The sequence below is a fragment of the Phalaenopsis equestris genome, unplaced genomic scaffold (genome assembly GCF_001263595.1).
Source record: "Phalaenopsis equestris unplaced genomic scaffold, ASM126359v1 Scaffold000470, whole genome shotgun sequence".
Taxonomy (NCBI): domain Eukaryota; kingdom Viridiplantae; phylum Streptophyta; class Magnoliopsida; order Asparagales; family Orchidaceae; genus Phalaenopsis; species Phalaenopsis equestris.
This window is the reverse complement of record NW_018164911.1, coordinates 123,085-139,686: the sequence shown is the minus strand read 5'-3', so window position 1 is coordinate 139,686 and position 16,602 is coordinate 123,085. Positions and strand designations below refer to the sequence as shown.

Sequence of the window (16,602 nt, the reverse complement as noted above, 5' to 3'; positions counted from 1 at the left end):
CTCTGTTCACTGAGCATGATGGTGTTTTTATTTTATTTTTATGAAATTTCTACACTAAGATGTGTATTTTTAAATTGTAAGTATTTATTTAATTCCAAATTACTCTATTTATCTACTTCTCTTAATCAGCCTTCACACCAAACCTCGGCAGCTCTAAAGATCACACGCCGTTGTTTGATTGGCTGCACTTTTCGTGTTAGCTGACCACACGCATCCCGTGGTTCCTGCTGCAAGTCTTCGACCAAAGCGATCTGGTCCGCCCATTCGATACACGTGGAAATGGATAACATCCGTTTATCATTCCCGATCGTCCTAACCCAATAACCGTCTGTGTTCTAGACCTAATATCTCAATCGATTCTAAACCAAATCACTTAGGGTTTGTTCCTACACCTTCATTTAAGTGAGACAAACCTATCTATATTGTTAAATGCGTATGAAATACAAGTTCACTTCACATTCAATGAAATCGAGACAAAATTTAGGGATTTTGAGTTATACATTTGCCCAAGAGGTGAGGTCTTGATTGAGTTGGTTAGAGACGATCACCTTGAGTCCAGGAAGCTCCTCGAAGTGTTGGTTTGAGCTAAGGGGGAGCCTATGTATGATTTCGGTCGGAGGGTGACTTGGCATTGGTCTAAGACAATGTTAGGGTGCTCGGGAAAGAGGGATTTTGATTGAGGAAGTGGTTTTCAGGTTTGGTGAAGCTTGTTGAATGATTAATTTCGGGTTTTGAGGAGTTGGATGAGTGTCTGAAAAAGCCCTAGGTCTGGATGATGAAATTGAGCTCGGACAGTGGAAATGGGTGGCTAACGATGGTTGGATTGCTCATAGGAAGGCTGGGAGGGCTCTGGGAGCAATTTGGTAGAGTTTCACCTAGGTTTTTAATGGTCTTTAAGTTTGATCATGAAAGGGGGTATTTATAATTCCGGCCAAGGGAGAGGCCTTTGGCTCTCATTGACTGGGGCAAGTAAGCTGAGGTGGAGGGCTGAGCGACGCAATTGACCAATTGGAGTTTGTCATATTTGATAGGTAGAATTATGGGTTTAAGCCATGGGTGGCCTTCTCGATTTTGGGTATTCCGGCAGCTAGGGTGGCGGGCCAGGCCAAGGGTGGTGGCTAGTTGGCTCAAGGAGGTCAGAGGAAGGTTTAGTTGTGATTACCTTGGAAGCTTGATGGCTGATGGCATGTGTAAGTTTGAGCCATGGACCAAATAAGGGGGGAGTTTCCATGATTCAAGGTACCTTTGGTCCATGGCTCAAAAATGGGTTTAGGCTAGGACTAAGGTGGCAAGTTCACATGCTTAGGATGGGCTAGGGAGATTAAGGTTTAATTAAATCAAATAATTAGGGAAAAGCTTGGTTTTTGGCTAAAAACGAGGTTTGGGCTTGGGTGTGGACTTTGGGCCTAGCTTGGGCTTGGATCTAGACCAATTGATGGTTCGAATTGGCTTAGAAGAATGTCATGAGGAATCTGAGAATCAATTTTAGTGGAATCGAAATGGTTACATGGGCCAATTTGGTGAAATTTGGAGTTGGGTTCAATTTTGAGGTTGGAATTGGGCTTGGATTTGGTCTCAATTGGGATTGCACATGATGAAATTTAATTTGGTTTTGAGATTGGGTGAGTTTTGAATACATTTGGTGGGAATTGGGGATGGACTTTAGGAGCAACTTAGTAAATTTGGTCAATTTTGATGGATTTGGGTGCAATTAGGGTCATTGGGTGGTTAGGATTGACTTTGGAGATGCTTGGAGTGAATTTGAGAATTTTTTGCAAATTTTTGGATACCAGGTGCATTTTGGCAATTTTGGGTGGTGTAGTAGTATTTTGGTAACTTTGAAGGTTTTGGAAAGGTTTTGGAAATAATTGGGCAATTGGGTGATTTGAAGTGGTTAAATATGATTTTTGGTGGAGAAATTGGGATATTGGGTTATTTTGGAGATTTTAAGGTTTTAGAGGCATTGTAGTAATTTTGAGGAAAAGCGGGGATTGGAAGCCATCATGGGATGTCTTAATGGAATTGGAATTGATGGTCATGAAAATCATGAAAACTCCTCCCCTAAAGTCATAATTCATGGGGAAGTTCATTTTTTGTTCTTCACATGTTAGTCCTAGCCATCCTAGCCAATAACTAGGGGTTTAGGGCCATTCATATGAGTCTCCAAAAAGAACCGGGAGGTAGGTTAGGTATAGATGGTTTTAAGGTTTAAGTGTGTGTGAGGTTATGACCAAGACCAAGCCACACAGGGTTGCCCTAAGGTCTCATTGATCATATCGAAACTCACTCTTGGGTTTTCACATGTTGGTCTTAACCATCCCAAGGGAGGAATGAAGACTTAGGACTACCCATGTGAGATTTCACAAGAAGAGTCACGAAGTGTTTAAAATTTCTATGTGGGAGGGTTTCATCACTAGTCCTCTAAGATAGTAAAAAAAAAAAGTTCTATATCTAGACCTTAGGCTTCTAAAGAGAAGAAACTAGACCTCATAAAAAATGAGGTCAACATTAGACTGAGGCTTTTTCCCTTTTCTCTAACAGCTAAGGCTAAGGAATGACTTATTTCCTTTACCCCATGATCAATCACAACCTTGAATGACTTAGCACAAAAATTTTTTGCCAAATATTTCCCTCCGTCGAAAACTGCAAAACTTAGGAATGACATCACCTCATTCACTCAAATTGATGAAGTGTACATTTAAGGGTCTAAAATAGGTTGAAAGAATTGCTCAAGAGGTACTCACATCATGTCCTACCTAACAGTTTAATCATTCAAACTTTTTACAATGACCTGATAAGTTTCATGAGATCCATTATATGCTGCAATAGGAGGATCACTCATGTCTAAACATTTTGATGTAGCCTACCAACTAATAGAAGAAATAGCCAACAATACTTTTGAATGGCCCGCAGAAAGAGTAACACCACAAAAAGTAGTCAGTGTTCATGCATCTGATTACTTTTTGAGTGACACCACAAAAAGTAGTCAGTGTTCATGCATCTGATATCTTAGCTATCTTAGTTAATATATTAGCTATCTTGGTTAACAAAGTGGCTGCAATTTTCAAAAAAAATGGAAAATTTGTGGATGAGTCTGATATATGAACTGCCACCCAATGGTGGGTTCATTTAAGGACCAGTGATAAAACCGTTCATCTAAACCTTAGAATCTGTAAATTCCATAAGAACTCATGAACAAAGCCCATATTCTAACATTTACAACCCATGTTGGTGTAACCACCCAAATTTCTCTTTGAATGACAACAACAAGCAATGGGGGAACAATTAGAAAATCATGTAGCTAGTTGAAAAAACCCAATAAACTAACCCCATAAACCACAATACCCATAGGATTTCAGACTAGTTTCCAAAACTAAAGTAAATCACTTATAGAGGAGTTAATCAAGCTATAGCCATAAAAAATTTGGAAACACAATTAGGACAGCTGGTGAGCATAATGAATAATAGACCCTCAGGAGCACTGCCCAACAATATTGAAGTAAATCTTGAATATCCAAATTTGGAGCAGCGCAAGCTGGTTGGAATTAGGGCTAGAGTAGGAAAGGAAGCCAACCAATGAAAAGCTAATATAGCTATAAGACTTATGTTAGGAAAAATGTCATCTACCACTCAGATTAACCCAACAAAATGACTTCCACTTTCATTCCCTCAAAAGTTACAAAAGCCCAGCAAGGACCCCGTTAGTTTTACCATCCCATATGCCATATGAACTGGGTTTAGCGGAAAGGTACTATGTGATCTAGGGGCTAGTGTCAATTTTATGCTTCTAAATATTTTCAAACAACTGTGGACAGGAGAAATAAGGCTTGACAATTTGGCCCTCCATTTAGCAGACCAATTTGTGGCTCACCCCTTAAGCTTAGTGGAAAGCCTACCCCTTATTGTGGAAAGATTTACCTTCTTGGATGATTTTGTACTCTTGGATTTAAAAGCTTATGAAGATATGCATGTAATTCTAGGAAGTCTTTTCTTAGTCACCGGCAGAGCCATTATTGATGTTGAGGAGGGGAAGGTAAATTTGATTGAAAATGATCAAAAGTTACAATTGATGTCTTAAAATTAACAAACCTTCTCCAAGCCTATACAAATAATCAAACCCAAAGAACTAAAATGGTGACTAGGGTGGTAAAAATAAAATCAACGGTATTCGAGGATGTCCACTTAGAAGTGCAACAGATAATTGATGAATTTTTTAAGAACTTGACTAATGAAAATATTACCCTTCTAGTAGGAGAAGCACAACCACAAAATTCATACCTATTAGGAAACCATCTAAGTCAATCAATAGGAACCATTAATGATTATCTTACTGAAAGTGAGACATTGATGAGACTCCTTCAGCAGTGGTCTAAACAGGATCGAAATTTTTGGGAGGAAACCAAGGACACAACTTTATTAGAAGCCCTAGGATAATCTGAAGTTGAAGTGAAAGATCAAGAATTACTAAGTTGGTACTTTGATCCTAGAGACCCCATTTAGGGCAATGCCCTGAGACTTTGTTCGACAAACAATGCTAAACCAAGCGCTATCTTGAGAGGCAACCCAAGCATTATCTGTCATTTATTGCGCCATTTCCGTTATTCCTATTTTAGTGTATCATTTGGTTTATTTGAATAGGAGTGTTTCGTCGTTGGAATTGTATTTTATATCGAATACTGGCCCTTCTACAAAGTAGTTGGTCGACATATGGGAGGTTGCACGAAAAAGTTTTTGACTTATTGAGGGCTGGTGTGACCCTGCCGACTAGTGGCATGACCGTGCAGCTTCTTGATTGTTTCAGGTAAATCACAAATTGGAGTGGCGTGACCAGATCGCACCCTGGTTTGACTACGCCGCCTGAAACCTCCTTCTCTTCAGCATTTTTGTTGGCTTCTTCACATGTTCACCACTTGTTCTCCTCCCTAAGCTCTTAAATCTCTGAAAGCAAGCTCCTTTTGTTGGATCCAACTCCCATTAAGAAGATCGGGGGTAGAAGCTTTAGGGTGTGGCAAGCATTTTGCACTTTCTCCATTTTTTTATTCAGATTCTCTCCAAATTTTTTAATCCCATTCAAATATCCTTTGAAGGAGCGCCAACACCTCTTCTCTTGGTTAATTCATTGATTTTTACCCTGATCTGTGATTACGTTTACATTTTGTCAAGTCCACCTTTCTTAATCCAAAATCCTCATAATTATCTCACCCACTTACACCTTGAATCTTGTCGATATCAGGAGTTTTTCTTGCTCAAAAATAAAAAAAGAATGCTTCTGATTCATGAGGCATGTCCACAAAGCCCAAAATTCATCAGTCAGCATTCATGAATAGGAAAGATTTGTGAATATGACTACCCTTGGGTCATAGATCCACCACCAATCTCACTGATGTGATCAAGAAAGGAGCGATCAATAGCTTCCAAGCCAGAACGGGCAAGTCTATGGATATAAAATTTTGGCTTGATTAGTTCATCACCCTTAGTACCAACGGTCAATCAATGGTAAGCTTATAAAATCCTTGGATGCACTACGAACGAGGTCGTCTAGGCCACCCAAGGCATCATAAAAAAGCCCTCCCAACATACAACGCTAGATGCAAAGAAAGAAGGAGTTTGTAAGAGTTCACGTGGTAGACATCAGATCGAATTCCCCATCAGAATTCCCTTGCACTCTAAAGGAGGGGAACAAAAGGAGAGTGAAATCAATCGTTTGGCTCTGGTGATGTTGCGTGCTTAAAGTCTACGAGATTAGAGCAGTGGCATGGCCAACCTTTCCATTGTCGAGTTTTGTATCCCATATGTCTGTGTTGTTGTCCCTGTTGGCCTTGTAAAGCTTGTCTCCCCGAACAGCCTACTACATTATTGTTTAGCTATAGTAGTAAGTGCTAGTTTCTGTGAGTGTGTTGTTGTCCCTTATGTGTTCCTCAGGAGCAACATGTACCAGTTTATTCTATTTGATTTATATTGTTATAGTGCTTTGTTTTGCTACCTTCTGCAATATTTGTATATGCTAAGCTTTTTTTTCTAAGTTGTATAATTTATGAGATTCATGTGATATAGCCTGCCTTTACCTTTTTCTTGCATTTACATGCTTTGTATCTTTATTTCTGCAATTATGTACTGAAACGAGCAAGTTTGGGGAAGATAATACTTGACTTTATTATAAACCTATTAAGTAGTTTACAAAACTCAACAAAAGATTTTTACTTCATTTTGTAATTCCCGCTAGAAGTTTTTAACTAATTTAAACTATTTATCAAAGTCCAGTAGAAGTAACTTAATGTTGTTTAGAAAAAGGTTAACTTTTGATAGTAAAGACGAGATGCTAGAACTTAACAACTTTAGACTTCACTTAGGAGAAACTCATAAATCATTGAAAAAGGAAAATTTAGATATTAAGTAACCAACTAAAGATATCTTTATTTTTTTTTCAGTTCATTCGAACTACCTTAACTTGATCTTAAACCTTAACCAAACGATAACATAGAGGTGGAACATCAAAAAATCAAGTGTTCAGCTTTGTTGTCTAAGAAACTTAACCCGTCTTCACATTTAAAAGAAAAGCTAGAAAAGAAAAAGTTGTCCACCAGATATAGTAATTCTTAAGAGAAAGAAAAAAAGAAAAGGAAGATTAAAGAGAGCAAAAAAAGTGAAAATCCCCGAGGTGAAGCTTGAGGTAGGCACAACAAAAATGCAAGTAAATACAATGAAGTAAAAAGAGGGGAACAATGAGACTTAAGTGGTGAAATGAGCCTAGATTTTCTTCATTACAACCACATTATTAGTTATTCTAAAGGATAAGAATTAAGTTAGCTTTAAGTTGGTTAGAATCTACTACAATTATACTAGAGATATTTGAGATTCAAGAAAAAAATTCTAAATGACACTACTTAAAGGATTTGTGGGGGTTATCATAAGTAAAGAAAGATGAGAATTAACAAAAGGTCAAATCCTTGATCATTAAGGATAATCAATTATAAATAACATTTCATACTTTTTATTCATACTTGGTAAAACAATTTGAAAGGTTAGAAACTCTGCAAGAGTACTAATTCTATTAAAAATCCAAATTGAGCCATGTAAGTACTTGAGGGCAAGAAATATGGAAAGTTTGGGTGTATTAACATGTGTCAACTTTACGTCATTTTACCAACTATTTTTCCTTCATTTTACATCTTAATTTCATTTATTTAACACAGATTTACACTTTAGAAATTTATTTTGTTTTTGTTGTGCAAGATGCTGGATTTTAATACGAACGAGATGGAGTGAGAAAATCCAGCAAGGAAGTGCCCTGAAGCGACATGACCACACCATTGATTGAACTAGGCTGGCTTGACCACTCTCGAAAATGGCGTGACCACATTATAAGTTGCACTAGAGTGGCTTTACGAAGCCACAATCGAGCATGACTATGCCAGCCTGGCAAAAGAATGGCGTGACCACACCAGAAACGAACGCGATCACACCGAAAAAGGGCATGACCATGCTGATGACCGGGAAAACATTAGGAAGGAAATTTGATGGATCAAACTGTGGTTCATGTTATAAAATCAAATCTTATGGCTTCTAAGAAGGAGTTCTACATCAAAAAAGGCTTGGAGGCTTAAAGAAGACAATTTGGCAGAGGATTTGAGAGATCTCTTGACGAATTTTTTCCTCCTTGGGTTGAAACCTTCAAGGAAGCATTTTTCTTTACTTTGTGAGTTGTGAGAGATTCTATATAAGAGGAAAAGTTATTGACTTTACTGGGAAAAAAATTTCTTGTAAGTTTTTCATCTTTATGTTTCTTATAATAGAATTTCATGTGTTATTTTTCGCTATGATTTTTTCCATACTGAGTTGTTAAGCTTTTCTTCGTGCCCCTGTGATGTAGGGAGTAGTGGATTTATCGTTGTTTTACTGTAATGTTTTTCCGTTAATGATTTTCTTGAGCTTTTCATGGACGATGTTGTTGGTTAATCTTCGATCTTCATTTACTCCAATTTTGTCCATATAGAAAGTTAACATATTTGTGAAACTACGACGTCTAACCATTGGATGAAAATGAAGGATTAACCATAGAATTCCGAGAGGATATGCATATTTCTATGAAAATCAACAATCATACCAAGGTATCAGAAAAGTTATGTGGAATTTCATGGAATTATGGAAGCCTCAACTTCATGGATTTTAAACTTCTTTTGACCTAGACATATGCATAAGGAGTATCTTGTCCCATATTGACAATAATCACGTAGGAAAATATTTAGGAAAATCACAATCGCCACAATCCACAAATCATAGAGGTGTGAGCCTTATTAATCTTGAAGAAACTTACGAATTTTCCCTCCTGTTTTATGCTTTCCTTTACCTCCAAGTATTTTTTTTATTAGGAATTTAGGACTTAAAAACCTTCTTTTGATAATTACCAACCTAGGTTAACTGATTTAGTAAACTAGAGTTTTTTTGTGGAAGTAAATATTACATATTCCATATAGGATCAATATGTGGTACTCTTGAACTGCATTACTACTTAACACGTGCACTTGCATTGAACGGCCGACTTACGACCCGGTAAGTTTTGGAGTGTCATCGTTATTCTGATGTTTTGCGTTGCATTGAGGAGTTCCAAACTCCTTAGACATTAGAACCCCAAATAAAAATCAAGCATAAAGATCCTCCTCTCAAACATAACAAAAACCTAATTTGGGGAGTGCAACAATGCCTTTAGTTGGGGAGGGAAACGTCGACCAAAGTCGAAGAAGGCAATAATAGTCTAAAAAGAGTAAGCAACAACAACTTGAAAAAACCCTCATTAAGTTGATAAGTGGTGTGGCTTCTTCTCCCCTAAGGGTATTTATAGGTAAAATTTTGGACAAATAAAATTAAAATTTTGGAGGTTTTTTTTTTCTAGCGAAGTCGTGGGCACAAAAGAAATTATTGTGTTTGGTGTCCGAACGTGAGTTGTGTCAGAACAATGGATGCGATACAATGGAGGTTCGAGTCCCGTTGTAATGTGTCCGTTATCTGGACACAGCTCCGCGTCCGGACACTAGAGGCAATATTTTTTTCCGGCGCACACACACTTGCATGCACGTGATCGTGCGTACAAGAATGGTTCCCCAACCAAACCTTGAGCCACATGCACCTGCATGTTTACAACTGCATGTGTACCCACTGCTGCAAGTATGCTCGCACTCCCTCTTGCCATCTAGCTACCCGATGCATGCCCACTCACCCACAGACTGGCGCACATGTGTGTGCACCTGTTGCCACTTGTGGACACATTGTCACTCGCAGACCAATGTGTGCATTGTTGTGCAAGCACTCCCAATGTAGTGCTTGTGCTGACATCCCCACATTGACTCACACTCATCCACGTACCTTGATACTCTCTAAAACACATCATTACACTTTTTTTCTCTTATGGATGTATATGTGCATTTGAGCATGCATGCCTTCACACTCAGGCATGTACAACCATCATTGATAGTGTTAGTGACAAAATGATCCTATTTTTCAGAAGTGTAAATTTCACCTGTTTTTGGCATTCTTGACTCAATTTTGGCATTTTTTTTGGTATTTTCAAGTCCTCATGAAGCAACTTACAGTAAATTTGGATAATTTGAAATGTCAAAAATTCTCATTCCAATAAATGTATAAATTTTTGGAATATCAATATTATTATCGAGAATTTTTCAACGACTTATATTTTCAAAAGATACAAGCATCAACATCAAAAAATTGGAGGGAAGTTGATGTGTTATCAATATAATTTTTCATCAGACATGAATCTTGAATCATTTTGAAGAAGATACATTCCACATTATAATTTATGATCATTAAAGCTACAATTTCATCAAATTTATAATCAAATTAAGCATCTCAACAAGAAGAACCCAATGACTATAAATTGGTTCAATTTGGGTCCGATCAAGCTATTTAAGCATAATTGAAGGCTTTGGATCATTAATTGTATGGTCAAATGAACTCTAATTTTAACATATTTATAATCAAATCAAGTATCTCAACAAAAGGGATCTAGTGAGCCTAAGATCATTCATTTCTTAGGTCATTAAGACACTCAAATTTTTAAGAAATCATTTATGATCAAGGGATATCAACATATACAGTCCGATTAGATGGTTAGAATAGTTATAAACAAAAAAGATTAAAATGCCCCTGCCCGTAAAACTACAAATAATTTTCCCTCTTCTCTTGGAGAGAAGGAGAGGAAGAAAAGGAAGTGAAATTTTAGTGTCAGTTCAAAAGAGAATACCTGACGAGTAACCACCAGACACTGTAATCGTCACCCACCATCGACCATCGGACTCCATAGCCACTATCGGCTAACGCCCACCGTCCCCACCAATGGTCGTCAACGACGACATCCAACCATTGTAACCTAAACCATCTTAAACTAACTACGATTGTTTTTAAACTTCCTAACACTTGTATTTTTTGACAAGTGTAGTTTCATGTATGAAACTATAAACTCGTTCTCCCGATTGTGAGAGAAGGGTGTACCCTTATACTTACACACATATAATGTAAAATTAAAAAAAAATAGCTTTAATTTTACTGCTTTTCCTTTTTAGTATTTCCATATAAAAAATCTTGGTGTTTGCTATTGCTACTTTTGTTTTATCTACGTGTGTGTTGTATCTTTATGCAACATTAAGACATTAAATTACCACTCTACTGCTGCGAATATTCTAGTATGCAACAATAATAATTCAACTTGATTCATAAATAATGTTTGCAAAAACAAACTAAATTGAATCACTCAGAAATTTGGCAAAATAACACTGTTAAATTAAAGTTTACATTGACCAATATGAGATGTAAAATTTAAAAAGGAAATCATTTTTTTTCATTTATTAGTCATATGAGTCTCTAAGAAAATAATGCAAAAATACAAACTTTATATATATTAACAGAGATTGAGAGAGATCACACAATAAAAGCTTTCAAAAATTGGCATGAGATGAGCATTTTGATTTCTTCACATAAAATTCCAATAGGTTTTACAATGAACACTAAATGACAGTTTCTACAAGATATCATGTAGATTCTCTGAATTTGTGTTTAGTGCACTTTGTGATCTTAAGATTGTATCCATAATTAGTCAAAAATTAGAAAACACCTAAGAATTCAATATCATAATAGCATTATATAGATTGTATTTACAATTCAGTGATCATACTTAAGAACGCAATTTAAGAAAAAAAATAGAGTAGCAACAAATTCACAATGGATGCTTAAGAAGATCATATAAGTATATTCCAATGGATAGTAATCTTATAGAGGTATCATAGTAAAATTTAAAATTTAATATACAACAAATTCTATTATGCAACATTTTGGTGATTAAATTATTTTCAATAGTTTGGTAAAGTAAAATTAGCAATTTAATAGACAAAATTTTGATTTACTTAAAAATATACTTATAATGGATTTCAATTGCGCTTATCAACCTTGAATCTTTGGCTAATCAAGCTCAAATGATTCACAATTAAGAACATCCAAACAACAGACATTTATCCCACTAAGTCGGGTTTGCTACATGAATCATTTTCCTCCATTGTGTTCTATTTAGTGTCATATTTTTAATTAATTCTCATAGATTAAAATCATTTTTTTATACAGAAAGCCCAAGTCTCTTTAGTCTTTATACAAAAAGCCTGACCTCTCACCTCCAAATTACCTCAGCCTTTCTTACCATAAGTGAAATCTAAAACATCTACTCTCCTAACATAATCATTATATGGTTGTTGTTTAATGTGACTAAACCATCTAAGATGACTCTCTCTAATCTTGTCTGCCACTGGAGCTACACCAACCCTTTTGCCGATATATTCCTTACGTATTATATCTCTAAAAATAAAGTCATTCATCCAATTAAGCATTCTCACATCAACACACTTGACTTAGTTATGCTTTTCTTTTATAGACCAACATTCTGGAACATAAAGCATTACAAGTCTCACCACCATCTTATATTTTTTTCTCAAATTCAATGTGATTATTTTCTATCACATCAACCATCCAACTTGAATTCTACTAAAAACATTGTCATCTATATCACCATCACTTTCAACAATAGACCCGATATATTAAAAACATTCACTATTTTTATGACATAATCACCCATTGTTATAACTCCGCCACCATATCTACTTATATATTAAAAACATTCACTACTTTTATGACATGATCACCCATTGTTATAACTCCGCCACCATATCTACTAGTACTAAAATTGCATTCCATATATTCAACTTTAGATCTACTCAAAATAAAGCTTTTAGACTCTAAAGTTCACCTCCACAATTCAAGTTTTTCCTAAACTTTTTCTCTAATCTTATCCACAAGAAGAATATTATTTGTGAAAAGCATACACTAAGATACACCCTCCTATGAATGTCCTGTAAGAACATAAATAACTAAAGCAAAAAGATATGGGCATAAAGACGGTGTCTTATGTAATCGAACTGAAATAAGAAAATATTTGGCCAATCATTACTCTGTTCAAACACAGGTATCATCTCTAATATGCATATTTTTAATGACTTGAACATAAACCATATCAATACAATTCTTTTCTAGGACTCTCCAAAATACTTTTCTTGATACCTTATGAAAAACTTTTATTTTGAATAAAAAAATCATACTAAATGCTCCTTACTCTCTTTGTACATCTCCATCAAACCTTTTAATAGATGTACAACTTCCATAGTAAACTTCTCCGACATAAATCAAAACTGATTTTGAGAAATCTTTGCATCATGTCTTTATCTGTGTTCAGTTACTCTTTCCCATAATTTTAATGTGGGACGCATTAACTTAATTGGCTTATAATTTATACACTCATGTGCATCCTCTTTATTCTGAAAAATAAGGATCAAGATACATTTTCTCCACTCCTCGGAAGTTTTTAAAATAGTATTAAATAATTTAGTAAACCAAGACATTCTTAAATCCTCTAAATATTTACATACTTCTATTGGGATACCAGTAGGTAGGCCCTATTGATTTTCCATATTTCATATTTTTTAAAGCCCCCTCATCTTCTACTTTACTAATGTGATGGTAAAACTAAAAAAAATATTATTATTGACAATATTAACATTACGAAAGTTGATTATGTACTTTAAATCTTTATTAAAAAATTTATCGAATTATCTCACCCACCTATGTTAAACATACTCATATAAGAAAAGTGTTTTTTAATTTTCATCCTTGATACAATTTCCTTGAACTAAATCTTCGCTTTTCTTCTTATTTTTTTAATTTGGTTAGCTTATACACATCCCTTTCATCATCTTCAATATAATATCTAATATATTATAAAGATTATCAAAATCAGAATTCTCACAAATTTAATAACACCTAAACACAATAGACTACTCAACCCCATATCTCTTTTTGAAACGTTGAAAGTGTTGAATTCATTACCTTGAGATTTAGCAAAGGTCCTCACCCACAAAATCCTCTACTATGGCACCATTCAAAAATCATTGCACAACAAAACCATAAAAAAATTAACAAATTGCCTTCTTCCGTTTGTATTTTAAATGAAACTAATTAGGAGACTAATCATTCCATGCCCCCTACTAATTAGGAGTCTAATAATAAGAGATTAACAACACCTTTTGACAATTTTCTTGGTAAAACAAAAATTACGAAATAAAATTATTTTGCAAAGATAAAATTGTTTAACAAGTTTCATAATGAAGCAAAGCAATATTTCTTACATCCATGGAGAAATACACGCCAAATGATCTCGTTGGGCTTCAATGGCATTCCACTGATCACAACCTCCGCCTCTTTTATCCGACCAAAGCTGCACAGCAGATCCACCACACCTACATAGTGATCCATCTCTGGCTCGACTTCATAAACCCATCTCATCCGATTAAAGATTGTCATCCCTTCTTCCACAAACCCACCATGTCTGCAAGCCGAAAGGATTGAGATGAATGCCACACTGTCCGGCACAAACCCTTCTTCTTCCATCAGCCGAAACTTCTCCAGTGCTTCAATTGTACGCCCATGAAGTCCCAGCCCTGAAACCAGAGCTGTCCAGGACACGAGATTTCGGTCCAGCATTTCGTCAAACACAGCTACAGAGCTCTCAAGGCAGCCACATTTAGCATACATGTCAAGCAGCACGTTCTGAACGAATACCTCGCCGCTCCCCGCGTCCACTTTGAAGATCAGGCCATGGAGGCTGCGACCCAGATCGATGGCGCTGATTCTAGAACAAATGGTAACGAGGCTCACGACCGTATAGTTATCGATGACAAAGCCGGATGCTTGCTTTTTTCTGAAAAACTGGAAAGCCTCTGAGTAATTTCGATTGTATGCATGTGAAGTTAGAAGAATGTTGCATGAAATGTTATCAGGAAATTTCTGCTGCAAAATGAGATCTTTTGCCTCTTCGAATTGATTTCTTCTGTTATAAATGCAAGCAATTGTGTTCAACGAAGCCACATGAAATGGCGTCAATGAAGCCGCACATGCCAGCGCGTCAGAAAAATGTCCATGAGAAGCATAGGAAGAGATTACCGAACTGGATACGTAGTCATCATTTTCGTAGCCTGCTCTTATTATGAAAGAATGGATCTGTGCAAGATCTGAAACTGAGGCTGATTTGAGTGCGGAGGAGAAGGTAGACTCGTTCGGTCGAAGCTCTGTGGCCAACATTTCTTTAACAAGGAGAAGACAGGAAGCGAAGGGGTCTTCATTTGTGTATCCTGATATTAGAGCATTCCAAGAAACAACATTTTTGTCGGATATGTCTGTGAAAGCCATAAATGCATCGTCTAATCTGTGGTGTTTCGCGTAGAACTCGACCAATGAGGTTCCCACATAAGCACCAGAGTTCAGATTGTGTTTGATGGATTTGGCATGAATGAGCTCTCCATGCTTTCCTGAGCCAGTTTTAGTGAATGCGCAAAGCATGCCAGTGAAAGTGATCTCATTAGGTGAAAAACCTTCCGAGGACAATGAGAAAAAGAGCTCCATGATTCTATCAGGTCTGTCGCTGTTTGCCTTGGCGGTTATAAATGTGTTCCAGGTAATCAAATCCTTGGCAGGCAGCAAAGAGAAGAAATTATCCACTACAATCAATGGAAAGCAGTTGCAGTATGCATTCAGTAAAGCATTGGAGACAAGCATGGATGAACCAAAGAAAGTTTTTATGGTTAAGCCATGAATCTGTTCTGCAAGTTCAGAGCTCTTATGTGAGCGGAAAGCTTTGAGAATGCTAAGGAAGGAACAATCTGTAAGCCCAATTCCAGCTCTCATGAGTTCTCTAAACCAACACATGGAATCCAAGTCGAGGCCTTGGCGAGAGAATGCAATGATTATGCAGTTCCATGTTAGGACGGTTGGTTCAGGCATTTCATTAAACAGCTTTACTGCGCTATCTAGTTTCCCGTTTCTCCCAAGAACATTTAACAACGCTGTAGTGGATAAGAAGTCGGGGTGAAGAAGTCCGGACTTGAGGATCAAAGTGTGGAGTTGGATGGCTTGGGAAAGTTGGAGGTGTGACGAAGAAGACGAGAGGATGGGAGCAAATGTAAAGCGGGAGGGACTAAATCCGCCGGCCCTCATCCTGGAGAGCATTGCCAATGCCTTGTCGGCTTCGCCGCTGCGGCAAAGGGCGGAGATGATTGAATTGTAGGAGACGGAGTTTCTTTGAAGCATTTGGTCAAACACTCGTCGGGCGGATACGATGTCATCTTCAATCGCGTAAGCAGTGATGAGGGAATGGTGAACGGAGATCGGAGCAGCGGGGCCGTAGGTGATAGAGAGAGCGTGAAGGGATTTGATTGCTTCCGGTGATGGCGACGAAGAGAGGAGATTAAGGGCATCGGTGTAGAGAGATTGAAGTGGGTGGTGGAGACGAGGCTGTGAGGTGCAGTAGTGGACGGCCAGGATCTTTTTTGCCCCAGGATGGACGGCACGAATTACCTGTTGGTTTTTAAAGTGCAGGATTCGAGAGAGAAAATACATATATCGACGGAAGCCAGCGTCATCTACAGGAGATTTGGATCCTCGCCATGTAATTTGCAGCCTCAACACTTTATGTTATTAATCTTATAAATGTATTTTGATTTGAGAGAGAAATTACATAAATATTGATTGGAATTAATTATATCTAATTTTATTTTATCTACTGAAAAATTTTAAATTAAATTTCTAATGAGATGATAGCTGTGCATAATGCAATAGTTGATGCAACTTGGAATCTATCCATATTATATGCTATATTCATAGTATAGATGCTTTACTAGGATGTGGTCTGGATGCCTTCGCAAGTTTGGAATGACTAAGGGTGCTTTTGTTTCAGCTGTAGTTGTAACTGTAGAAAAGCTTAGTTCAAAAGCTGTTGAAAATCTGTTGTTCAGAAACTCGTGTTTCGGAAGTAGTTGGTTTTTTTAAAAACAATTCTGAAAGTGATGTCGTTTATTAATGACTGTAAAACCCTCAATATGTCAACAAATTTTTTTTGAAAACGTAATTTTGTATTGCATTTTTCTGTTTATCAATGCATTAAAAATTTGTGTAGTCTCTATGTTAATTTTTTTAGACATCATACAATCTATAATTATAAGC

General features: G+C 36.7%; 1 protein-coding gene across 1 annotated transcript; it reads right to left on the bottom strand.

Annotated features, from left to right (window-relative positions):
* Nucleotides 1-13,703: 13,703 nt before the first annotated feature.
* On the bottom strand, nt 13,704-16,052 carry LOC110027969 (pentatricopeptide repeat-containing protein At3g58590). The gene has a single exon (XM_020729637.1). The coding sequence runs from the start codon at nt 15,997-15,999 to the stop codon at nt 13,705-13,707; it is 2,295 nt and encodes a 764-aa protein (XP_020585296.1). The 5' UTR covers nt 16,000-16,052; the 3' UTR covers nt 13,704.
* Nucleotides 16,053-16,602: the final 550 nt, after the last annotated feature.